Below are 27,537 nucleotides of genomic sequence, written 5' to 3'. Positions count from 1 at the left end.
ATATACATGCATACACATACAATATTTTATATATTTATGTATATATAAAATATTACGGGTGGCAAGAACATTTCTGAGGGCTGGATTACAGATAAAATATAGAAACTATGATATTTAACTATATCAGAAAAAAATCAGCCTCTTGTCCTAGACCATGGATTATAGCTGGTGTTTATCTATTAAATGGGAGAGTGATGTCAGATAGGGCAGCAAGGTTGTGCCCTTGTCAGTGGTCTGTCCATCATCTGTCAACAAGTTAGATTAGAATTCATGCTGTGTGCCTTCAAAATCCACATATGACACAAATGGGGTGAACAATGAAAATCATAAATGCAGTTTCAGTTCTGAAAGCAATGCACTTGCCCAGCTAAGAAATGATACTATCAGACCAGAACCTAGACTTTCTAATTTCTTTATGGTTCAACATACAAGGAGTAAAAAGAACAATATTAGTAATAGTTTTTAATAAAAAGCGGACTGGGGATAGGGGTCAATGGTAGAGTGCTTGCCTAACAGTGGAAGGCCCTAATTTCAATCTTCAGTACCAATAATAAACAATAAGATTGCGAGAAAAGTACAGAAACTATGATTAGTGGTGCTATGATAGCCGAAGGGTTCCTTGAAGATGGAAAGTAAGTTACAGATGAACAACTGCAGATTTGTCATATTACAGCTTAGGAAACCAAGGCTTCTGGACACCAAATACCTTTTCCTTAAAGGCTGGAACTTTTAATCTAGGCTTGGTGAGAAATAGATGGATAGACAGAGAAGAGATGAATATGAATAAAGAAGTATTTCCTTGTTTTGTCATTTAGCATCTCAGAAAAAAAAATAGTGCCATCTTGGAAGTTATATATGTCATTCAGAAAAAGATGAAAAATAAACAACTGAAGCTTTGTCTATCTCCTGGAACAGCAGTTTTCCTCTTTGGGGGGTCGAACAGCTCTTTCACAGGGGTCACCTAAGACCATTGGAAAACACAAATATTAACATTACAATTCATAACAGTAGAAAAATCGCAGTTATGAAGTAGCAGTGAAAATAATTTTATGGTTTGGGTGTCACTACAGCATGAAGGACTGTATTAAGTGTTTGCAAGATGAAGGTTAAGAACAACTGCTCTAGAGTCACGTGTCTGGGAATTAGTACAATATGATCGTAGGCATACGTTGGAGTTCTGAGAGTTTGGAAGCAGCCTTCATACTACCTTCAGTAGAGAACTTCACATAAGCCAGATGTGTATGCCTGCAGTCAGGCAGAGGATCATGGGCTAGAGGCTAGCCTGGCTGAACAGCAAGACGCTGTATCAAACAGCAGTGGCAGCAACAACGATGTTCAAATGCATAGATTCACAGGACAGAACTAGGGCAGCAGGTGCCAGGACACCCAGGATTGGCTCTTCCACCCAAGTAGTCACCCTTTCATACTTTATTATCCTACTAACATAAGGATGTCTTATGTCTTTACTGTCTGGTATATGAACCTCTGGAATAATGCTCTAAGAAATGATTCCCCAAATTTACCTTAAACGAGAGAAAAAGAGATCCATTTGGTAAGGTCTTAGGGCCAGGAAGAATAGAATCAGATGAGACAGAAGGAAACTAGATTTGTCTTTATCACAGAGACAAAGGTTCCCACAACCTCCAATGCAGCTGCTCTTCTTAGAACTTTGTTTATCAAGCGTTTATTGAGTTCTGAACACAAGGTGTGAGGGATTTGGCACCAGGTGAAGGCGCTGACTTCCTTCTGTGAAAAGATTATAAAGGCCTTGCTAATTTGCTTTCTGAACCTCTATTCACTGCTTGGCAAGGGAGGCCAGTGTGAAAATGGGAAATGAAAAACACACCTTTTTATCTATCACTTGATTGGTGGTTTGCTTTTAAGTCAATATTTCACCATGGACATGAATTCTTAAGAATGTGACTTTACGTGCAAGTGTGATAGAAATAAAGACCATATAGGAGAACAACAAGTGAAAAAGGAGGCTTGGAGATGAAAAGATGGGGGAACACAAGGGGCAGGGGAGAGGGAATACCATGATGAAGAAGACAGATGGAGAGGAAGCAGGAGGAGGTGTTGTGTGCTGTCACCTTTCCACAGAACATGAATTCAATGCCTCCTGGAAAACATTCCCTTAAGCACATCATTGTGCTACAGCTGACTCTGTAGTAATGTGTCTGCGCCTGTGTACTGTTCCTTTCCTCCTTACACAACTATTGTACCATGCCATTAATGGAACATGTTGTAAGAGAACACTGGGTAAACTCTTTGACAACTATTAAGGAATATACCATTAATACAGCCTTAATTCGGGGTGTGGGTGGTGTCCAAATCCTTGTTACAGATGTTGCAGCAATGATTACTTTTTCATTGTCATGTTTGATGCCTTTAGTGTTTTTATACTTTCTATAGAAAGTATTATGAAATGACAGAACACTGGATCATAAAGAATGCACATTTTCCCTAATTTATTATTTTTATTAATTATTTAGAAATTCCATAAAATATACCCTGATCATACCTGCTTCCCATTCTTCCCAGGTTTAAAGCCTCTTGACATATAGTATCTGTTTTTCTGGTTTATACAAATTACATAGCCAGGAATAACATGATAGTAGTATCTATTTGTTGAAATCTCAAGAAGTCTATATATTTTCTCAAAAATTCTATCACATTATAGCTTACTAAATGAAATGGTATCTTTTGGGTTTGATTTTCCTTCCTCTTTGTACACACACACACACACACACACACACACACACACACACACACACACACACACTGTACAGACCCTTGGAGATAAAGAAACCTGAAAACTTCAGGAAACTAAAACAGCATGATAGATAAATTTAATACTTGATTCTGCACTGGAAGAAAGAAGATATCTGTAGGAAAGCCAGGGTAAATGAAAATAAGGTCTCAAGTTGATAGCATGTGAAATTCTTAACTGTGAACATTGTACCATACCTATGTAAGCTATTTTAACACGTTGAAACTAGTTGAAATATATGTAAAGATTCCCTAGAATCTTTTAAAATTTTATCTGTTTACTTAATTGTGTCAGTTGTGTGTGTGTTGTGTTTGTGTGTGCATTTTGTGTGTGTGTGTGTGTGTGTATGTGTGTGTGTGTGTGTGTGTGTGTGTGTGTGCCTGTGTCTGTGACCATGTATGTAAGAAACTGAAGAGATAAGAAGAGGTATTGAATCCCCCTAAACTAAAGTTGGATGTAAGCTGACAAGTGGGTATTGGGAACCAATCTTGCTTCCCTTGTAAGAAGGGTAAGCTCTACCCTCTGATCTTCAGGCTACCTTTATTGTTTAGAGTATAAACAAGACATCGCCACACTTTTCCAAAGAGAATTTTTTTTTAAGTGTGTGGCTGTGTTGTGCATGTGTGTGTCTGCTAGTGAGTGGAGGTGTCTGAAGAGACCAGAAGATGTTGGGTTCCCTGAAGCTCTATTTGCAGGTAGCTGTGAGGGGCCTGATATGGGTGCTGGAACCTAATACTCTGTAAGACTAGTTCATACTCTTACACACTGAACCATTCCTCTGGCCTTGTAATAATGGTTTTATTGTAAGGCTATTCTTATATGTAAGTTTTGTTTTTTTCATTAAAAAATGGTATTTTTTGCAGATTTTTTTTCATTTGAATTAGAAACAAGATTGTTTTACATGTCAATCCCAGTTGCCTCTCCCTCCTCTCCTCCCCTACCACCCCCCCCAACTAAAACCCTACCTATCACATATCCTTTCTTTTCCTCAGGGACGGTGAGGCCTTCCATAGGGGGACATCAGAGTCTATCACATCCTTTGGGATAGGGCCTAGGCCCACCCCCATTTGTCTTGGCTCAGGGAGTATCCCTCTATGTGGAATGGGCTCCCAAAGTCCACAGCTATGCTAGAGATAAGTACAGAACTAAAAAAACAGTATTGATACCAATGTTGTTATTTATTCATGTTGAATACAGGAAAAGTCCAACGTTCATGCACTGCATTACTTTGAGCACAGCTGCTGTGGAAGCACAGGCTCTCATATCAGAATTGGGGGGTGCTGAATGCTAATGTCTGAACTACATTCCCCTCTCCAAGGTACCCTGTTTTTCATGGCTACAAAATTGCTCAGAAATGTATTTTCTCAGAGGAGGAACATTAGCTAATCAGCTTGTTCTATAGGTTAGCAATTCAGAAACTCTACAGACATAAATGTTCCTGTCACCATGGAGTCCTAAAGTTGCTCTACTCGACACATGATAATGGCTTTGTAATTCAATTATTGGTAATAGGTAATGTCTTCTGAGATTTATCTGCCTCAAATGTGGGTGCTCATGTAAAACTCTTTACCATAAATCTTATGAATGCAGGTTGTGTACACACCCCAGGGCACATTTTGCTAGGTCTGTGAAGCCTTGACACTTTTCTCTAAATTATGGGATTGTTTTGCTTAGAGGTGTTGATGTCTTAAGTGCCAGGGCCAACAATAAACAACACTGGGACAGGTCCATTTCCTCTTGTTATTCTACTTAGAGGAAGATAGATCTTGATAGACAGCAGAGTTCTGTTCTCATTTTGAAAGGCTCTTGGCATCCATTTCTCTAGCACTTTGTAGACAAGATCCCTGCAAGCCATAGGAGGTCAGACTGAATGCCCTCTAAAGTCTCCTGAGTGCTAAGATTCTGAAGTACAACTGTGCTGTGGCTGGTCATCTGACCTACCCTGGCAAACTACCAGGTGTTCAGTGCTGTGTCTTCTCTACGCTACCTTCTTCATCTTACTCTGTAGGTACTAAGAGGGCCTCATCTAATCTTTAATGGGTAAAAACAAATTTCTAGAGCTACCTCACCCCCAAATTCATTCCTCATGGACACTATCAGTTGGGAGGCTATTTCATCCAGGACTCCAAATGTTTAGTTTTTGTTTCATTTTAATATATGTTAAACCAGTAGGTGTCTCATGATGATCATATGTGGTAGTGAAGACATTTTTATTTTCCTGATTCACAAACTAAGAGTACATATCTATCTAATTAAATTTTAGATTCAGTGGTAATGGAGGATATTTGATGCATGCCAGGCATTGTTCAGAATTCTAAGCATTTCAGTGTACTAGGCTTCTAGTCAAGTCCTCTCTCTCTCTCTCTCTCTCTCTCTCTCTCTCTCTCTCTCTGTGTGTGTGTGTGTGTGTGTGTGTGTGTGTGTTTATATGTGTTCTGTCCTTGAGTGCCTGTACAAATCTTATCTGCTCTTTTGCATGGCCCTGTTGTCTGATGTTTAAGTACAAGGTCAAACTGGTTGACCTATACCTCAGTAGTTTCTTATAGGAAGTAGAAAGAGAAGTATGACTCAAGGAGAAAGAAACATCATCTAAAAATGGATGATGTAACATGTGCAAATGTTCTCATCTTTTAGATACTTATAAATGCTTTACATTATATGAGGGGAAAACTCAGTCAGGTTGAAGCATAATTTTGTTTGTTTTACTGAGTAACACTTAGAATTAAAGGAATCGTATAGCTTTATGACATGCATGCTTTTATAAGCAGAATTCTAGAAAAGGCATTGTTACTGCATAGCAACACCAAATATTGAATAAATAACCATAATTACATACAAAACATGGAGTGATCTTAGACGCCTTTGAGTTTTAAGTGAGGTGTGTTCATTATCATTAAGTTGACTTTCTCTAAAATAATTACAAATTAGGAACCCAGAGTTATGACCATTTCCCTTTCTTCTTCCCTCTCCTTAATGGCAATGGGTGGCACTTTGACATTAAAGGGATTCTTAGTGGAAATCTGGAGACATGATTGAATCTCTGTTTTGCAAAGATAGAAAAGCTGCTGCCTAGGGGGACAGGAAATCATCGAGATAAAGGGACAGCAATCATCGATGACCATTAGTAAATGAAGGCTGCAGGAGAAGTGATGAGCTCATACTGCACAAAGGCACATTCGTTTTAGTTTGTAAGGAGAACTTGCTAATCACAGGAAAAGATTAAGCAGTGAAGGAAGGTGGAAGAAGCTTGGAAAACAGCACTCATGTGGAGATCATTAACTTCTAGAAAAGAGATAAAGCACAAGCCTCTCAAGGATAATGAAAATGCTCTTATCTTGCGCTCTTAGTGCAGGTGCAGTTAATGTCCCAGCAGAGCTCCTGGGATGAGTCTCTGAACACCTTCCTGCCACTGCTCCAGGCTTTTCATCTCACTGCCCAGGGTTCAGGCAATAGGATAGGTCTCACACACATGGAGGAAGTCAACAATGATGAGAAAGGCGGGAGAGATGAGAAAGTCTGAAGTCCAAAGAAGACTTGTATGTGTGCATGTGCAAGTACATTCTGCTGCAGCTAGAGCAGTACACAAGGTGGACAGAAGCATGAAAGGCAGAGTCTTAGCTCTTAATGAACTCATGTTTTAGCAGGAACTGGAAAGAAGGAAATAAAAAAAGATATATTTGTAGATGATACTAATTTCTAATTTACTTGCCGATAACAGTACTATGTCATTTTAGTCTACAAAATAAGATTTTGCAGGAGAAAACTGACATTTGGTCAAGATTCCTTAGTTTGCACAGATAGTGAATATTGAGTCTGAGACTAAACTTGGACATGTTGACTCTAAACTTATTCTACTTCGACCAATGACCCAAACAGACCTCAACTGCAGTTCATGCTAGGGTGTATTACATTATTTGTAGGACATAAATCATAATTAATTTTGAAGAACTAAATAGAGCACCATGAAGAAGAGACAATGACATAAGCATAAATGTGAATATTTTTACCCAACTGTGCAAGGTTCTTTGCAAATAATCTTTGTATACACTCGGCAGCAAAGGCTAGAGAAGATAATCCTGGATAAGGTTGAGAGTCCATGTGTATAGAACACAGGCTGTAAGAAGTGTAAGATTAAAAGCTTTTCTAGTCCATAGCATCACGGAGGTCATTAAGGTATATATACTGAAGATAGGGTTTAAGCATTCGGTACAATGAGCATGTCCTTAGTCTGACATACCTAGTTTTAAATTCCATCACCATTGCTCACCAATGTGTATCATATGGAAAGTGTAAATATCTAAGAGACATTGCTTTTCTATTTACCTTTCTATTAATAACTCACCTGAAATGAGTATGAAAAAATATCTGTATACCGGGCATCATTTATGAATGCATTCCCATTATCTTCTCCCCTTAAATTGCTAAAGGCCTTTAAGGCATATCTGTCTCACGGCCATTTCTCACTCACTGTTTATGTCACTTTCTATAGTTGATTCTAGCACTAGGTCTAACTAAGGACATATCCACCTAATCAGGCTCATAAGGTTTAATTATAAGAGTTTGGTTAGACCAAGTTTTTCATAAGGAGACATAAGCTATCCAGAGGGTACTTCAAAGACAGAGCCCGCAACACAAAGGAGGGTCGGGCTGATGGAGAGAGTGCATGATCTGACGTAGTTAAAAAGTCTGTTTTAGACCCATGAACAAACAACTTTTTGTTTTATTACTTATGCTAGCTGTATTTTTTATTATATTTTGAAAGTCTTGATCAGTTTAAACAATTAATGCAAACAATAAGCCTGAAACACAGTCAACACACAACAAGTAGGATTTGTTGCTTATTGTCTAAGCCTGGCATAAGATGTCAATCATACTTATTGCATTGAACTATGGAAAACAATGATACTATTTACATAATTTAGTAGATGCTATGTACAATTTCTCTATCACCTTCTGCTGTGGGTTCTGGAGACTAGACTCAAATTGTCAGGTTTGAACAATAAGTGCATTTACCCACTGAGCCATCTCACTGGCTCATAGACTAATTTTAACAGCTCCTATTTTTCATGTTAATTAATCATAGAAAAATGATAATCTCTATTCAGCTGACCCTGTTACAGCCAGTCCATGTACATAAACAATATAACAAGGCAAACTTAAATGTTCAGCTAAGTGGAATTTTCTTAAGAACATTTTTGTCTTTTTTTAAGCTTAATAAACGGTTCTATTTTTTGTAATGAGGACTATTGTCCATAGTTTTTAATCCCAAACTTTACTCAGATCTCAACAAACCACATTTTTCAACCTCTTATAAAGAGGCTGCTGATAGAAATGAATTTTCAAGGCAATTGGGTACTATGGCTTCAAGTCCATGCTGTTTTTCAATGTTTAATGCATGAACTCGGCTCTTACTAAATTATTAGACTGAAATGAAGAATATACAATTTTATAAATTTAACAGCTTTTCAGTCTTCTTTGATTAGGGGATAAAGAATGGAAATACACGTTTATTGTGAGGTTAATCTTTAGTACCACAAGTAAGAGCCATAAAGCCAGATAAATTTAAGGTTTAAGGCTCTTGCATACCATAATTTTCTGGTGGGTAAGTTATATAGCTTTTCTTGTTCACTAAAATGGAGCATCAGATACTACTTCACAGTGGTTTCATGAAAATCAAAGCCTATGGCTTATTGTGTTCCTATACCACTATGGTTACTTAAATAGAAACCTATTTATGGCATTGACTGACACTCAGGTCTCCCATCTATATTTTGTCCCTAAAGAGAATCAATCCTTCCTTCTTGAATAACAGAATCTTCAAAAAGGTTGTCTTTTCCTTTTTAAGAGTCACATCTCCATCTGCTTATGAATCATGTCATTTGACTGAAACCCAGTTCAGTTCCCAGGGTAAATAACTTACTTTCAAGTATAGCATGACATTTCACTTTCTATATCTATAACCATAGTCAGGCCACTTGCATTGATGTTTGAAAACAGGGATCATGCAGGCCACTTCTAAACCATTAGGTTGCAATCCTAAAGCTGAAAGTGCCCATTCCGTACCCCAAAGTATAGAAGACCAATCTAAGACTAAAGTGAACACTGGAGAAATGGAAACAGATATAAAGTCAGTCATTATCAATAATGCTCTTACTGCTACTATGTGGTCTCTGAACAAAATTCTCAGGGATACAGAAATGACTTAACTCCCCATAATCCCGTTCTTAGTAGATGTTAAAGCTTAAACTCAAACCTTGGTGTCCATAAAGCACTTAACCATCAACTGTATCCCCACAATGACATGGATTTCTCACAGAGGAGAGGACATGCTCATGACTGTCTGCAGTTATATAAGAAGAAAGACTAATCCATTAATTCATTAATGGAAACACTGTGCTTAGACATGTTTTGTGTGAGGTCTTAAGTCATTTCTTGGAGCAGTATAAAATCCTGGAGGAAAGTTTCTTTTATAGTCATTATGGTGGTATTACTAGCAATCACTAGATAAGGCAAAAATAAGATGTTACATCCCATAATTATTTACAATTGTCATTGATTGCTTCCAGGAGAAGTGTGTCTATTGCCTCTCACAGATAATTCTTAAGAGAGCTTGATGATGTGGAAAACCTATGATTTCAACTTCAAGTTCCCCACCCCTGTAAAAAGTGCTATGTTATTACCCATGGTCATTTAATGATTCAATCTCACACTGGAGAAAAGCACCTGAGAACTAGTCACACTCTCCTACTAGGCTGGAGAAGCAATGATTAAAGGACATTTCTTTTAATTAAAGCTGGCTGAAAACTCCTCAATAGTTTCTATGTAATTTGAAGCAACTTGCTTCCAGGAGTGAATGCAATAACACATTGCTTTGATTGACAGATGCCTTACTGGACTCGTGAAGTGGCTCAGTATCATAAAACATACACCATGTAGCCAGAGATCAAGAGATTTTACAATTAGTTGTGGTACTGTGCATCTCACAGGGTCTCATGTCCTGTCTGGAAAAGCTAGGCAGGCTGAGACTCATGGAGGCCAAATGCCACATATATTTGGAGAGATAAAAGACAAACACTGTGGCCAGAAGGCCTTTGAGTTGTCATTACTTATCTGTTTAGGGCATTAGACTTCCAGCTCTAGAGTGAGCAGTAGAGGCAATGTCATCACCAGATTGAGTAGAATTCGACTCTGGTGATTCCCATCACTTAAATAATGGCCATGTTACTTTCTGACGATGTGACTTGTTCCAAACAGTTAAGCATTCTGTATCATAGACTTCTCATCTATTAGTGATGATAATAAGTAGCTTCACCCAGAGGATTGGTATGAAAATTGAAGAGCTTTAACTTTAAGTAGCACTTTCACATTGTTAAAGCTTGATTAGGAAAGAAGTGTCCTCATGCTCACAATGGAAAAACAATATGGTTCTGTTTATGTTACTTAATGGACAGGCAAGATAGAATTCACAAAAAAATAGTGTGCAATGCTTTTGAAAGGTGATGGTTTTGTGGCATTTGGTGGGCAGAGCTTTAGAAATCTACTTTTAAAATAGAACTCAATAGAACTCTTTTTCAAAGGATTAATGAGAGAGGACAGATTGGCATGGGTGATGTAGGGATGGGGTCTGTCTTGTTTACAATAATGCCATGTGAAAGTAAGATCTCTTACAGGCTAGCAAATATTGTACATCAGGCATTAGTTAATTAGACACACCTGCAGCTCTCTATCCTTTTTTGTCTATCATTTTAAACAAAGCTTTTCCTGATTTCTATTGCTAAGGAACAAACTAAAACAAAACAAAAAACCCTCCGGTCAGGTCTCCTGGATTCTACTATGCACACTCCAGTGCTCTAGTTCATGTATATATGCTTGCAGACTATGGTAAGCCTTATTTAGGGAAAGATTGGTTTTTCATAGCTTTTCCATTGGCAAATATCATCATCATCTTTGTGATAAAGTAGGAGGACTATATTTATCTGAGTCCTTTCTATATACATAAAGCACACACACATACATGCATACAAAAAAAAAACCCAATGACAACAACAATAACAAACAAAAAATAGGACAGAAAGTAGTGGGATAAAAGATGATTCTCCTTTTAAAAAAAAGAATGTACTTTTTAGATAAATATATAGAGATGACAGTGACTCATGAACATGGGACAAAATGAGTAAAATCGCTAATAAAATGCTGGAGAGATGACTCATCAGATAAGAATTGCTCTCCCAGAAATCAGATTTCTAGCACCCACATCTATAATTCCAGTTCCAAGTGATGTGATGACCTCTTCTGGCCTCTGTATGCATTGCATGCATGTGATACACATACACAGATGTAGACAATGCACATATACACAAAACATAAAAACAAATAAATCTTTAAACATGTTTACCAGAGGGCGAGACTGAAGACGATACAGAGCTGGATTCCCAGACCTGAGAAAGGTCAACTTGGTTTTTGAAAAGGGTTCCCCAGCAAGGCCAGCAACAGGAGAAGCATGAACAAGCTTCAATGCAGTCAGTCAGAAGTGGCTCATCATGATATGGAAATCAATGCTGCTATTTGGGCCCAGGGATATGTTCCTGGATACAGGAGTTCATGGTAGGCAAGCATGAAGACCTGAATTCAAATTCTCAGAAGCCATGTAAAAGGCCATGGGTGTCTGGAGCATCAGCACTGTGTGTGTGTTGGGGCAAAGACAGATTTTCTGGGGCTTGCTGACTGACAACCTAGCTCCAGGTTCAGTGAGAGATTTTTTTCTCAAGAAAATAGGGCATAGTGATAGAGTGTCCTAGTGCTCACTCCTGCACACACACGTGGGTGCCCACCACAGAAACACAAAACAAAGATAGGAGGGAAAGAAGAAAATGAAAATTAAGTGTTCTTATTTTTCTATACCTCTTGCCTAAAACATTTCAATACCCCCTCTCCTTCCCCACATCTTTCTCTCTCCTCCTTTCCTCCTTCCCCTTCTTTCCAAACAGTCTTACTCTGTGATCAGCTTCCCTAGTGGTGAAATCATAGACATGGATCACCATACCCAGTTTATGTAGTACTGAGGATTGAACTCGGGGCCTTGGCCATGCTAAGCAAGCACTCTACTTACTGGGCCAAAATCCCCAGCTCCTATACTAGCTTTGTAAAAAAATAATTCTTTAGGACTGACCCTTGGTATTGGGTAGTCAATCAGTTGGCTCAACTCTGGGGAAGTCATTCATTCTCCTCTGCTACAAAGTGATACTAAATGGACTCAGCAGGTTGTAGTTATATACTTACTTATATTTACTTGTACAATAGTAATAAATAATAATTAAATTAAAAGCCCATGAATTTAAGAGGGAATGGGAGGGTCATAGTAGGAGTTAAAAGAAAGACAGGGGTAATGATGCAAGTACAGTAATACATGCATGAAATTTTTTTTAAAAAGAAAGGTAATTTCTCTAACACAGCTCTCTAGCTTTCAAAAACCACAAGGACTTTAGGGAAGTATTTGCAAATATGAAGGGCAAGTACTAAATGTGTGATATATATATATATATATATATATATATATATATATATATATATATATTTCCACTGTTTAGATGGTAGAGGCAGGAGGATCATGACTTCAAGGCTAGCCACAGTTATATAAGGATTTTTGAGGCCACCCTGACTTTCATGAGACCTTGTCTAACTAAATGAACAAGGAAATGTCAGCAAAGAAAAGGCAAGAGTTAAATGTGTTCTCCCCTTTGAAGTCAGTGTAGAAGTGAAGGAAGCAGAAAGGCAGTGGACAGCTGGAAGGAACCAGCTGAGTAGCCATCAATCACATCATTCTAGAGGATCATGACCGGCTGGGTATCCCTTCATTGTGTCATTCCAAAGATCATGACCAGCCAGTTATCCCTCCATCATGTCATTCCACAGGCTCATGACCAGCCAGGTATCCCTACATCATGTCATTCCACAGGCTCATGACCAGCCGGTTGTCCCTCCAACATGCCATCCCAGAGGCTCATGAGAGGCCACATGATTTCAGAAGTGACTTCAGGATAATAAAGAGAGATACTTTTACAGCCTTTGTAGCAGAGCTCATTGGCTCCTAAACGCCACTGTCTCGTTGACTCTGATTGTTTAAATAAAGACTACATAAACTCTGCAGTGAGATAGTTCCTTTAATGCTCTTTATAGATGCAAAAGCCTGGAGACAGGTGACCAACTGTTCCATGGGCAGCTCAGGATGAACTAGGGTTTACTCTTCCACCTCATGGCAGAGGTTAGGATAAGATTTCTAATGCTCACTAAGTAAGATATCAATATTACACCAGAATGTTCCAAAACTTGTTCTTTTCTTGGCAACATGGATTGGGATCACAAAGCTAAAATTAACTTTTGTCGCTTGCTTGATTTTCAAATTGAGCTATCTATTGCCATGGAGGAGGCCACCTCCAACAGAATTAGGAGCATGGTTAAGAAAAGATTATAATTTTCTTGGCTTCATTTCTTTTCCATATTGTCTCCATCCCTCACTTCCCACTCTATTATTTCCTTTTTCATGTGCATAACACTTTATAACACATAGTTTGGTGTTTATGCTCAATAGATATTGTTATTTATCTGTATGTGAATTCTTAATATAAACTTACTTGTAACTATTGAAAATATTAGGGTACATGCATAATTTCAGCACACTATTAAAAACAAGGCATAGGGCAGTGTGTATAACTAATGCTCATGCAAAAGTAAATACCTATATCATCTATATCTTTATTTAGAGTTGTCATAGCATTTGGAGTTGGGTCTTTGGATGATAACTCAGTTTAGATGATGTCATGAGCGGAAGGTAACCATGGCTGAATTTGTGTCCTTGTGACAATTAGAAAAGAGCCCAGGACCCTCCTTCTTCCTATTACATGAGGCTATAGCCATATGCAGCCCAGGAGGAGCATCCAAACCAGATAGTAAATCTGATGGTACCTTCACCTTGATCTTTCTGGTCTTCAGGATGAGCAGAGTATAGCCCTGTGCCTGATGTGTTTGACAATTCTCAGAACAAAGCTAGAATGCTAAGTAAAAAAACAGAGTGGTTGGTTGTGTCTCAGAAGATAAAAAGAATGCCTAGAAGACCCTAAACAAGGAAGGGGACATCATCATCAATTATATATATATATATATATATATATATATATATATATACTAGAAACTGCTATTTGAATATGTAATATATGTGTATAAGATGTTTTGATCAAGAACAATTACAGTGACTTTAAAAAGTGTCTTAAAGGGTCATCAAAATTAGTGGTTCTCACTCAATTTTTAGGTCTCAAACCCTTTTGCAAATCTTTATCTCCAAAAATATTTACATTAATATTCCCAATAGTAACAAAATGGCAGCTGTGAGGTATCAGCAAAAAATATGTTATGGTTGGGGTTCACCACAACATGAGGAACTGTATACTGTATTGAGAGTTTACAATATTAGAAAGGTTAAAAACTACTAAACATCAAAGAAATACTTACAATGTCCCTAGTAAGTATTCACTAGTGTTAATAATCCATTAAGGGTTTATGAAAAAATAAAATAGTGACACAACTTTCTTGTTTGTTTGTTTTTTAGAGACAGGGTTTCTCTATGTAACAGTTCTAGCTGTCCTGGAAGTAGCAGGATATCCTCAAGCTCAAAGAGATCCGCCTGCCTCTGCCTCCCAAGTGCTGGGACTAAAGCAAGTGCCACCAATGCCCGCCCTGGTGACATGACTTTTAAGAGTATCTGAAGGTGTTTATTATCCCAGGGTCCCATCCTATGCTCGGGAATGTGATGATATCTTAGTATGGAGTCCAACTTACCAGTAGAACCTATTTGGAACCACTGATTCCTGGATAAGCTGCCATCTTCTGCCAAATTCAGCGGAGCTGTACAACTGGAGAGAGAAGAAATAGATCAGCACTGTGGGTCTTTGTTTTTGTTCTGAACGCATTAGTACCAACACCTGGCATTTCCAGGTGAAGACATTATCTCTGTTTTTCATGTCAATTCTTCAAGTCAGGTATCAGCCTCTCATTTTAAGACTTGAGGGGAGTGGGACTGAGGGGTTATAAGATGCATCGTGAATCATATGTTCAGTAAATAATAAAGAGAACTGGAATTCATACAGCGCTCTGCCTGGTAGCAATGTCTTCTGCCTCCCCCTTCTTGATAGCACTAGCCACATATATCTATGTATCTAGTGTAAAATCAATACTCAGTTTCTGAAGATGCCCCTATGATACATGATCTTATGGAAATTGTGAGATTCCTGAAACAACCAAAGATGAAAGAATGCAGAAGGTACTTCTAGTGGTTTGGAGAAACAAGTGAGCTCTAAAGAAATAACAGGACACAAATTGACAAAAAGCATATTAATTACAAAGGGGTAAGCATGGAGTCAAAGCTGTAAGATAAGTAGAACCAACATAGAAATAAACATGGTGTATCTCAATATGTTTGGATGAGCCAATCATGGAAAACCGGTATCAAGTCAAGGAGAGCATATTCAATCCCAGAGGCAATGAGCTAATACTAGTCTTTGATTTTTGTTTGGTTTTGTTTTTTCTTTTTATTAAAAATTGATTATTTTCTCATACAATATATTCTGATTATAGTTTCCCCTCCCTCTACTGTTCCAGGTGTCTCCCCACCTTCTCCTCCCACCAGATCTACTCTCTTTCTGACTCTAATTAGAAAATAACTGACTTCTAAGAGGTAGCAACCAAACCTAACAAAATAAAATACAATAAGGTAAAGCAAAAACTATCATATCTAAGTTGGACATGGTAGTCCAATAGGAGGAAAAGAGTCCCAAGAGCAAGCACAATGATCATAGGCCCACTTGTTCTCACTCTCAGGAGTTCCATAAAAATATTAAATGGAAATCTATCATATATATGTAGAGGGCCTAGTGCAGATCCATATAGGCCCTAAACTTTCTGCTTCAGGCTCTGAGCTCATATGTGCCTTGCTCAGTTGATTTGGAGGATCTTTTTCTCCTGTTGCCTTCATCCCCTCTGGCTTTTATAATCTTTCTACTTCCTCTCCAGTAGGGATCTCTGAGTGCTCTCTCTCTCTCTCTCTCTCTCTCTCTCTCTCTCTCTCTCTCTCTCTCTCTCTCTCTGTCTGTCTCTGTGTGTGTGTGTGTGTGTGTGTCTGTCTGTCTGTCTGTCTGTCTGTCTCTCTCTCTCTGTGAGTGTGTGCAGGGTCAGATTTGAATTCCTTCGTGGGGAGTGTGCCATAAGTCAAAATAGACATTGGTTGGATACTTCCCATGAGTTCTTCTAGTCTTTGTAAGAGCAATCAAAAGAAACTCAGCTTATCAAACCCTATACCACACAAAAATGTGCTTACTATAATTCAGGGTTTTTTTTGCATACTTTATCTCATTAACCATTTGTCACTTCATGCCTGTGATGTGTAAAGTTGTTGTGACCACTTTATAGATGGCTACACAGGTGGTAACCTTTCACACTGCAGCACTATCCACGGGCAAATGTGCTGTGAATCACTGCTCATTAGCTACGGGTTAACTCTCCATTTACCCCACACCAACACATATCTTTTATTTCTCTCTAATTGATGACTTGCACTTCGTTTCTACTTCTCATTTCTGCTCTGATAATCTCCATGTCCTCCCAGTACCCTGTGTATAATTCTTCTGAAAGTTTGAGGAATCCCTTTTCTCTAGGTACCTGGTATTTAGAGTGGTCAACTACTGATTAGGAGAACATCATGTAGGACATCTCTTTTCTGGCCTGTGCCTTGTGTCTGCTATACCTGACCCTCAGCATCTTATCTCTGCACTTGTCATCTCCCACACTGAGTAGATGGTGAGTCATTTTACTGAGTAGAGGTATTACCTGCCTCCTCTTCTCTTTCCAGCCACACAAGCTGTACAACCAAGAAAGGTCAAATGACTCACCAGGTAACCCACCAAAGCTGTTGATGCAGCAAGCATGCCCAAAGAACAACTTACTTCAGTTGAGTATTTACTGGTCCTTGGAAGAACATGTTATGACACTATTAACTTTCCCAAAATACATCTACATTCTGAAAGTTTGAGATGCCTGGCTGTTAATTCAAGCCACTCATTGGCTCCGTTGTTTCATATTTGATCCCTCAACAAAGGAGAGTATGACATTTTGCTCCAAAGTCTTGTTTTATATCTTTACTTTTACCATTCACAGCCAAAGTTGGAATGGTGAGTGTAAAAGGTAGGTTCCCTCAGTGATGCCAGAGGGAGGTAATGGAACCTTTGAATAGGGGAGCATTGTGGGAAGACCATTAGTCATTGCTGGTATATCCTAAATGTTACTCTGACACCATAGTGCCTTTTTTCTTATTTGTGCTGTCATTCCATAAGTTAGCAGTGTGACTCAGCTTCCCATAACATGCTGATTCACTGCTGGCTGAAATCTACAAGTCAAATAATCTTTTCTCTTAATAAACTGGTTAACTCAGTTATTTTATTAAATGGTGGTAAGCAATGTAAGGCAGAAAACAGGGTTCTTAAGAACACTTCATGCTACACACACACATACACACACACACACACACACACACACACACACACACACACACACACACACACCACACACACACTGGTCTGTGTATCATTGTGCAAAGGTTTGTGTGTGTGATTGATTCTATGCATGCATGTGCCACTGTGCTTACATGGAGGTCAGAGGGCAACTTTGAGTATCAGTTCTTTCCTTTTACCTTGTTTAAAATGCGGTCTCTTGTTCACACTTTACATGCCAGGGTACCTGAGCTGGAAGCTTCTGTGTATTCTCCTTTCAGCTCTTCAGCTCTCCATTGATCAGCTAGGATTACAGGTGTGTGCTACTATGCCAGGCTTTGTGTGGTGTCTTCGTACCAGAACTGAAATCTTCATGCTTGGTTGGCAAATATTTTTCACATTGAGCTATCACTCCATGCAAGATACATTTTCAGAAGACAAAAGCAAGATGGAAAGATAGCTTTCCTCACAGAATTAAGAAAGGGCAAAACAACTTACTTTTTCTATATGCAGAACCAACCCAAAGAGCCTGCAGATGCACCGCTCAGTTTTCATTCCAATTGTGCTCTGTGCTCTGAACAACTTTCATTTTGATACAGAGTAGAACAATAGCAAGTCCCTAATCTCTCTCTCTCTCTCTCTCTCTCTCTCTCTCTCTCTCTCTCTTTCTCTCTCTCTTTCTCTTCTTAAAGTGAACATAATTCATGCCATTGTGGCTTATATGTTATATACACTAATAACTATATTTCAGTATCCAAATGTAGAAGAACCAAGGGGGCTTAAAGTAATAGTTCTGTTCATGAAAGCTGGACTCACACAGATTCTTCATAATAACATATGAGCTCTGAAGGCCCGTACAGGACAGCAGGCACTGCCTCCCACATTCCCATACAGAACTCATCTCTGTGAAGAGTTGTTGGCTGCTGCCTTCCATGCTTATTTCCTGTCTTTTCCTTTTAGAATTCACCCTTTTAGCCTGGACTCAGAGCCTATAGAACAGTCAGTTATGTCTCCCTACACACCAAGGTTCCCTCTGGCCTCATTTTCCAATGAGGTCTACCAACACATACTTTCCATCTACTGGTCACATATCAGTATTTAACTGTTTCAGCAGTCTTTAGTTCCCTTTCAGTAGTCTTCTAACAGTGAAAAGTGGAATTTGTACCTACATTTAAAAAATCACTTTTAAATGTCTGAGAATATTCCCCAACTTTGTAAAGAGACAGAAAAGTCCTCAAAGACCACCAAGCCCACATTTCTGCATCCACAGGTATCTAGAGCATAGCAGATAATTAACGTAAAAAAGTATTGATGTTTTACAGGGAAGTCCCTTTATCATGAATATGCATAATAAAAAGCTCAGGTTTTAATGCTTGCACAATAGTAATCTATATAGGGAAATATATTTTGTTTCCATGGATATACATCTCAAGGTCAGTGTCTTCAAAGAAAAATCTCTAACTATCAGCACATTTGGAAGTCTCAAGGATGGACAAGTAGGTCCCTGCAAATTTACCCCTAGACAAAGCTGCCTCATAGACCATGAATATTCTTCAAACATTTTCACCCTGGGAAGTTAATTGCCCAGCCTGGTGTGACAGCAAGAAAGGAGGGAAACAACAACTCTCAGCCATTCATGATGTTATATGTTATTAAATAACATATGCAATATGTTAATTAAACCTGCAGAGTCTGACAGTAAAGTTCAGAGCAAAGAGGGGAACAGAGCAGCATTAAAGATTCACACCCTGACGCAGGCTCAGCTGCCAGTGCAATGGCTTTTCCTGAAGACGTCAATGCCCCTTAATAAAATTCATAGTGTTGGCAGCACCTAAGTAAGATTTATTTCTCTCCCCGCCTGTCTCCAGCTCCAAGGTTTCTTAGACTGTCAGAACACAGATCTGAGAAGTATCATTACTATCTGTCACATGCAAGAGAACAGCAGCTCTTTCTCCAACAATGCCAAGCCTCCAGGAAAAAAAAGAGGGGGGGATTTGGAAGAGAAAAGAAGGATATTTGCACTACTTTTAGGAGAGCAGTGTTCATCTACTAACCCTCTGTCGTGAACTCAGGTATAATGCTTACATAGTCATTGACTTGACTCTACTAACACCGTCTGAAATGAAATATGGGAAAGGATAGAAGGAGCAGACATGCCTGATAGGCAGTAGGGAGAGAGTCTGGTTAACTAAGAATGCAAGGCAGGAAACCTTTCTTTTCTAGCACCACTATACAGTATCTGAGATCACTTCCCTGCTATAGCAAACACAGCTTAATGATCAAAAGCGTATCCTTTCTCTGTGCTCAAGGTTTACTGTCAGCTGGGCTGGAGCTGTCAACACTTCTCTTCTCTGTCACACTCCTCTTCTGAGCGTTTAGGTGGAAGAATTCTCACATTGGCTTGCTTGTTTTCATGTCTGTTTTTTGTCTGTTGTGGGAGTGGTGATGATAAAAATGCAAGGAAGCAGTACTCAGGGTTAGTTTTCTTGTGATCTGGAGCTAACTCTCCGGTACCTATGGAGTCATCCCTTGTGAGCCCCAGGAGCTGTAAACTGGATGATGGACAAGTGTGATGAGCAGATTGCCACAGAAGGACATGAGAGCTTGCCCATGACAAGAATGAGCTGCACTGGTTTTACAATGGCTTCCTAATACACACAACCATGTGGCCGGAGAAGAGGAGGGTGTGGGCACTTTCTAATGTCATTTCTCCTGTTACGCATTGTTTCCATCAAGATCAAGTGATTCCTCTAGGTTGGTAGAAGAGAAATTCAACTCTCTTGCATAAATGTTTGCAGATCTCATTTTTTCTGGAATGTGGTTCAGTATTCCTAAATGGGATGAGGCTGTCTTCCCTTTGAGATGAACAGACAGGTGTGCATTTGGGATTGGCCTTTGTCACAAGGAAAGTGGTGGGAGGAGGCCAGTTCCATAGGAAGTGGTACAAAGACAATCAATCCCAGGGAAGCTGTGAGTCATTGTAAGCCTTTTGAAGACTCTGGCTGATGGTATTAGATACTGTTCACCACAAGCTTCTTAGAGTGACGTCCACAGTTCGGGCACTTTTTTTCCTGGACTTGTTTCAGACAAGGGGCTTAAGCTGGTGGCATGCTTTTTGCAGAGGATTCTTTTCAGGGACTCACTTCTCTTTTCTCTTTCCTTCTATGCCCTCAAAGTGTTGGAAGCAGGGGCTCTGCAAATTGCACTTGTTGAGAAGGCTGAAAGAAAAGCCTGCAGATTCTATTTATCGGCCTCATCCTAATACTGCCCTTGGGGTGGCCTTCGTACAAAGCACTCTTCCACCTCTTGGCTCTCCAGTTCTTACTGTTCTTCAGCAAGAAAGAGATGGCACCTCAAGGACTTAAAATAAATTCCTGATACCAGACTGCAGGTGTTGCAAATATCAAGCTCCTTTTTTTTCTACCATATTTAACAGGAGAAAAAGGAGAGAAACAGGCTTCATGGGTAAGTAATGATGCTCTGGGTTTCCATGGTGCCAGAAGGTCCTGAACTCAGCCTAGGAGCAACCCAAACCCTGAAGTGCATAAAATCCATCCACAACACATCACTGAGACTGGAGAAACTTAACCTTAGTGGGGTGATATGGAGTATCCCCATGAACAGAAACTCAACTACCCCAAACTCTTTCACTATCTCCTACCTGAGCAGATATTTCTCCAAAATAAACTAATCTTCTGGGTCACCACAATATATTATGTATTTACTCATAGTGTGAGGGTAGCTTATTTAGGAGAGAAAAATTTTAATTTATAAAATCTTTGAAGGTGGGCTTTCGAAGGTAATGAACGTTGCTAAGCATTGAGGATGCTAGTGGAAGGGAGTACTTCAGGAAAATGGGTCATGCTGGGAAAATAAAAAGAGCAGCAAAGTTAAGAGTGATACTTCTGTTCTTTGGTCACTGTCAAGAGGTCTGTTGTTACTGGATGCACAAATTAACTAGAGCTACAGATGGAGTGTGACAAGTTGGTACCATCACAAAACAACTTAGGGGAAGCTACTGGTGACTGGATCCAAATATCAGCAAAGTTAAAGGAGCAGAGCACTGAGGAGGAGCAGTCAAGAGTTTTGATGAAGAGTGAGGGGAAATGATGGCATATGCTGCAGGCCTCATCAATCTCTCCTGTGCAGGATTTATCAAATCTGTCACTGGTCATTCCTCCACTGTCGTTGAAATCTGTCAAAGGCCCCATGCTTGGGATTGACACTCCCAGGGCTGGGGATTAGACACCGAGAAATGTAGCTGGCAAGGAAGGAAAGGTCAGAGTGTGGCCATCAGTTACTGTGACTGGAGATACTTGCTATGCATTGGGATCTGAGGGCACTTAAAACACACATACACACTCACACACACACACACACACACACACACAGAGAGAGAGAGAGAGAGAGAGAGAGAGAGAGAGAGAGAGAGAGAGAGAGATGGAGACAGAGAGACACAGAGGCAGAGGACAGAGAAAAGAAATTTGTACATCAAAGGTTCTTAAAGACAAGTAAGAGTTACATAGGACAGATAAGAACTGACTCAAAAGTTGCAAACACATTGCCCCTATTTCAAAGCCCATGTGGCCACTAAATAGGATGATGGTGTCTACTCAAATAATTAATTCCAATTAACTGCTTAGACATTTGCATTTCTGTTTCTTCCTGTGGTCGATTTCTTTCAAATCCTCAGGAACAGATAGATGAAACTGTTCTGGGTAGCAATTGCAAATGATGATACAACCTGTTAAACAATGTATCCTCATTGGACATAGGCCATCCTTGTTTGCATATGATGGCATTTCAGCTTGAGAATTTGTTTTATAAACAAGGATCAGGGTTGACATTTACTGAGCTCCCTGGTTTCTACCCTAAGTGCCGGTTTTTAACTTGGATACTTAAATTATTTACATATTCATGAAATTAGAAATCAGCTCTGACACTGGGAAATTTCAAGCACATGGAATTCTTGCCACACCAACATGGTATATAGTACACAACTTACTTCTTAGAAATAAGCAAGTGTCCTTTAACTTAAAGTGCCATCTCCAGTAAATGCAATGACATTAGGTGAATATCAATTTTTAAGTGTTTCTACAGAAATCATTGGAAAACTTGTTATTGAGTTCAAGCCCCATTGGTCTTTATCTTCATCTTACCCTTTTGACATTAAGAGGCTGCTCACTGTGTTAAAAAGAAGTAGAATTACAATGAATAGCAATGCTTTAATATTTAATGGTTTAATGTTATTATAATCAATAACATTTCCCAAGCACCCTTGTCCCCTTTGTTTGGGTTCTAATCATTCTAGTTGAATGGTTCCTTTCACTGATGGACTTAAGGGGCATTCACCAAGGAGAACTGCTAGCACTTCACACTGGAAAGAAATTGGTCTGAGGTAGGTCTGCCGGGGACTAATTCTAGTTACAACTCCCTGGATCTGTCAGAAAGGCAATGCTTGCTATGTGCCAGACTTGCTGTTAATTTTTACATTATCTTTCCATCTTCAACAAGTTTCACAAGGCAGGTTCTGGCACTATTACTTCCACTTTTGGGGCTGAAGAAATAACAGAGTTGAGTGGTCCTACTGACATTCATGATCCAGCCAGTGGCAGGGCCTGGCATCTACCTGCTTCTTGTATTGCTTATCCGTATTGAGAAAACTTTATGAGTGAGGCTTCTAAAATGCCAAAAGCTCATCCATTCTCCTATCAAGTAGTCAGTATTTCCCAGAGAAGGCATAGCACTTGAGACAGCCGTGGTAAGTATTATGTGTAAGTATTATCCCTACATTATGAGAAGTCAGGAGATTAAATGAAGTGAATATTTAATCTTTGAGGAGATATAACAATGCTTGGGGCTAGAAAGATGGCTCGGTGAAGTAAGTGCCCATGGCAGAAGCATGAGGACCTGAGGTTTTCTCTGCAGCACCTATGTAAAAGCAGAGATTGTCTAGCAGGTGCTCATAATCTCAGTATTTGGGAGTCAAAGAGAGAGGGTCCCCAGAGCAAGCTGGAGAGCTAGACTACCCAGAACTGGGATGCTTCAGGACCTGACATAAAGAATGAGTTAGAGAGGAAAGCACCAGATGTCAACTTCAGGCATTCACAGACACATCACACACATCACACACACACACACCCCTACACACATGCAAACTACATACACAAATAAAACCTGAAGATAGTGGGGACTTAATGTAGTTCTTTAAATAGCACTTTGTGAGAGTAACTAAAATTCTGTCATTGCCTATCAAACAGATTGCAAGTACCTTTTTTCCTTTTGTGTCAACACATGATTTTAAGTTAAAGTCAACCTCCATATATATATATATATATAGAGAGAGAGAGAATGTCAACTCTTAATGTTTACCATTTCTGTAATGTTACCAATGGCCTGCTTCCTTTCTCTAAGAACAAATGTTAAAAGTGCAGTCAATGTATAGAATTAGGATTTCCTATGCTGTCTTACTGTGATTTGTCTGCACCCAGAAGAGGTTGGGAATGACACAGATATCCTACATGTTATTATGCAGATTTCTGGCTGTAATACCTTCAAAACAAGTGATGCAGAAATCATGACATTTACAGGAAAATGGAAACAAATAAAAGTGGATATTGGCTGTAAAATAAAGGACAGCTACAATCCACAGACCCAGAGACTAGGTAACAAGGAGGGCTCATGGGGGGAGGTGCCCGGATCTCATGGGGTAGAAAAATAGAATAGATTACATGAGTATACTGAAGGTGGGTGGGAATGGGAACACTGAGAATCAGGTTCCAGGGTAGAGTGGGAGGGTACAGATAGAGAGCAATGGAAAGGGGGGCATTTTTGGGTCAGGTAAAAACCTGGACCAAAGTATTCTCCCAGGAACCTACAAGGATGGTCTCAGCTAAGATCACAACAAAAAAGATACGTAGACTCAATTACTCATCTCCTGTGACTAGATTGGTGCCTAGCCCAAATGTCATCAGAGAGGCTTCAGCCAACAAGTGATAGAACAGATGCAGACCCACAGCCAAACATTAGATGAAGTTCAGGGAATCTGGCAGAAGAAGGGGGAAAATGACTGTAGGAGTCAGAGGGGTCAAGGACACCACAAGAAAACCCACAGAATCAACTCATCTTGGCTCATAGGGACACACAGAGACTGAACCTACAACCCGGGACCTGCGTGGGGTTTAGCTGCGTACTGCGTATATACATTGCAGTTGTGTGCTTGTTTCTGTTGCAGGAATCCTAACAGGGGGAGCAGGGGCTGATGTTGACTTTTTTACTGACTTTTGAGACCCTACTCCTCATTCTGGGTTGCCTTAATACCTGAGGAGATGCTTAGTCTCACTGCAAATCGATATGCCATGTTTTGTTGATACTCATGGAAGATCTGAACTTTCCTAACAGAAAAGGAGGAGTGGATTAGGGATGGAAACAGATGGTGGGTGGAGGGAGGGACTGGGAGGAGACAAGGGAGGGGAAACTATGGCCAGGATGTAAAATAAATAAATAAATTTATTTAAAAGGAAGGAAAGAAGAAAGAAAGGAAGGGAGGAAGGAAGGAAGGAAGGAAGGAAGGAAGGAAGGAAGGAAGGAAGGAAGGAAGGAAGAAAGGAAGGACTGAAGTCACAATGTTATCTGAAACAAGCCAGACTCAGATATATAAATGTTTCAGAGTGTCCTTCAGATGTAGAACCAAGGTTTCAAATTATATGTCTGTGTGTTTATATGAGTGTGTGTGGGGGGGATAGAGTGAGAGAGAAAGAGAGAGAGAACAAAGTTTAAATTTAAATATAATTTGATTATATTCTACTTTTCCCCTAAGTCTTTCCAGATTGTCTCCCCCTCCCTACCCACTCAACTTTAAGTTCTGTCTCAAAAAAAAAAAAAAAAAGAAAATACCAATATAACAATAAAACCACTCTCCAAAAGAAAAAAAAAACAAATAAACAAAAAAGTCCACCAAACTGAAGCCAAATAAAACCATACACAAAAAATCCTTGGAGTGTATTATATCTTGGTCAATTACTCTTGAGCATGAGGCCTGTCCTGGAGTGGTTGATATACCCAAGGTCACTCCACTGGAGGAAACTGACTTTCCCTCTCTCAGCAGGTGTGGCAGTTCAGTTATTAACTTTTACTCTGGTAGCTAAGTTTCCATACATTAATTCACTCATTTAAAAAATGACAAAATAAATGTAAGATAAAATAAAAACTATCACAATGAAATTAGAAAAGGCAAACAACAGAAGGAAAGGAGCCCAAGAGAAGACAGAAGACACAAGAGTCAGAGAGCCACCGGTTATCACACTCTGGGATCCCATAGAAACACTAAGAACCCGAAAGTCGTGTGTGCAGATGCTCAGGTGCAGACTTGTGTAGTTCCTGTGCACGCTGATCCACTCTGTGAGTCCTGTGAGCTTTTCAGGTGCTGATGTAGAGGCCTTTGTTTTCATTGTGTCCTCCTTTCCCTATGGCTTTTATACCCTTTCCACAGCCTCTTCCACAGGGTTTCCTGGGCTCTGAGAGGAGGGATTGGATGGAGACATTCCATTTAGGGCTGAGTGTTCCAACGTCTCTCACTCAAACCAGGAAAGATATCAAGGCAAACAGGAAGTAGGGTGTTGAAAATAATCAAGGCCCTTTCTTGGTTCTAAAGAGAGATATCCTGAGATGTATTTAAGGTGAAATGACCTTTAGTAACCTCAGGCTCTTGCTCCAGGAGAAGGTGGATAGGAGAGTCAAGAGCATTGCACAGAGCAAAGGAAGTCCCTTGCAATTATGGAACATTAAGGGAGAGGGTTCTGAGTGAAAATACTCAGAATAAGGCCACGATAAAAGATGCTCTTCCTGTTGGCACACCCCACCTTGGGAATGTTGTGTGCTGGCTTCCCAGCTTAAGGAAGGGACTACAATGGATACAAGGAGTGGCTGGTCTTCTCCATAATGGCAGCATGTCGGAAGAGGGAAACAGATGGGACTGACAGGGAAAGAAAGAGAACCAGGGAGAGTGAGGGAAGGGACACAGGAGAAAGCATTGGGACAGGTACCTAACTGAGACAAAGTAAAATGACACATTTGTCTAACAATGCAATTATAAACCCATTATTTTATATATTAAACTTATTAGCAAAAGCAAAACAGGTACAATATAAACTTACGAATGTTCTAGAACAAAATACATTTTGTGCCACAAAACTGGCTTAAAAGCTTTGTCTTTCGTCTACAGAATGGATCAGTTATTTGAATCAAATTTTGTGTATGAGCATACGCTAATTGTACAGAATAATCAGTTTCATTCTGACATTTTCATACATGCGTAGACAAGACTTTGATCTTATTCACTTCATTGTGACTCCCTCTGCCTCAACCCTCCCACTGGCCTCCTCTTCTTCCCAAGTGATCCCCCTTTCCCTTCTAATGTTTAAATTCATTAAAAAGTTTACATCTTCTGAATACATTTTACAGAAATAAAAGGAAATGAGGAAATTAAAGGAAAAAAGAAGAAATGGAAGGTATCTTAGGGACCAATTTTGGTAGTTGATAACTGTTTCTTTATAACACACCATAACACACCTTTTAAAAAGTTCTGAGTTACCTGTAAACATGGGTACATTTTAAAATATATGTTTAAAATGACAAATGAAGCCTGATTGCTTCTCAGGAATAGCCAGGAGGTCTAGCCCCTGGCCCTGCCATCCTGTGAGGCAAGGCTGAGGCTGGACGCTGCGTGCTGCCTGGGCCTCTGTGAACTGACAGCTGCTCCCCCATGAACCCTGCCCATGCCCTGCCTGTTGCCTTCAGTTTCTCTTCTAGCCCATCTGAGTAGGAAGGGAGTCCATGGCTTAGGCGAATTTGGATGTGTACAGAGAAGGGAGAGCCAGGGAGCTGCTTGGACTCACTGAAGGTCAGTAGCAGAAAGCCCCTTTCTGCAGCAGCCTGAGGAAGGAGGCTTTGCCAGCCAGAGGAAGAGGGCAGGAGCCTCCCACAGATGCTATTCGGTAAGTAGCTAAGTCCTGGAAGTATTCATGTTGGCTCTACGGCACTACGATGGGTCAGTGTCACCTTAGCAAATGGCTCTTATAACATAAGCCCTCACAGAGAAAAGATCTGATGTGCTCACATGACTGAGGTGTGTGCAAATTCCTCAGGCTTGCTCCTGGTCCTCTTTCTCTTTTTTTTTCTTACAGTCACATCTGCTCTTTGTTTTCTCTCTTTTCGAATGTTTCCCAACACATC

At 39.7% G+C, this 27,537-nt stretch overlaps 1 protein-coding gene across 4 annotated transcripts in view; it reads right to left on the bottom strand.

Moving 5' to 3' along the window:
* The window catches only part of Sorcs1 (sortilin related VPS10 domain containing receptor 1), a 513,824-nt gene that overhangs the window by 151,155 nt on the left and 335,132 nt on the right, over positions 1-27,537 (bottom strand). For all 4 annotated transcript variants that reach the window (XM_027407047.2, XM_035441778.1, XM_027407045.2 and 1 more), the window contains exon 5: positions 14,603-14,676. In XM_027407047.2, the coding sequence (XP_027262848.1) occupies positions 14,603-14,676 (74 nt within the window). The remainder of the gene's footprint in view (positions 1-14,602; positions 14,677-27,537) is intronic.

The sequence above is a fragment of the Cricetulus griseus genome, chromosome 3 (genome assembly GCF_003668045.3).
Source record: "Cricetulus griseus strain 17A/GY chromosome 3, alternate assembly CriGri-PICRH-1.0, whole genome shotgun sequence".
NCBI classification, from domain to species: domain Eukaryota; kingdom Metazoa; phylum Chordata; class Mammalia; order Rodentia; family Cricetidae; genus Cricetulus; species Cricetulus griseus.
The sequence above is the reverse complement of the archived record's forward strand: the minus strand, read 5'-3'. Positions and strand labels throughout refer to the sequence as shown.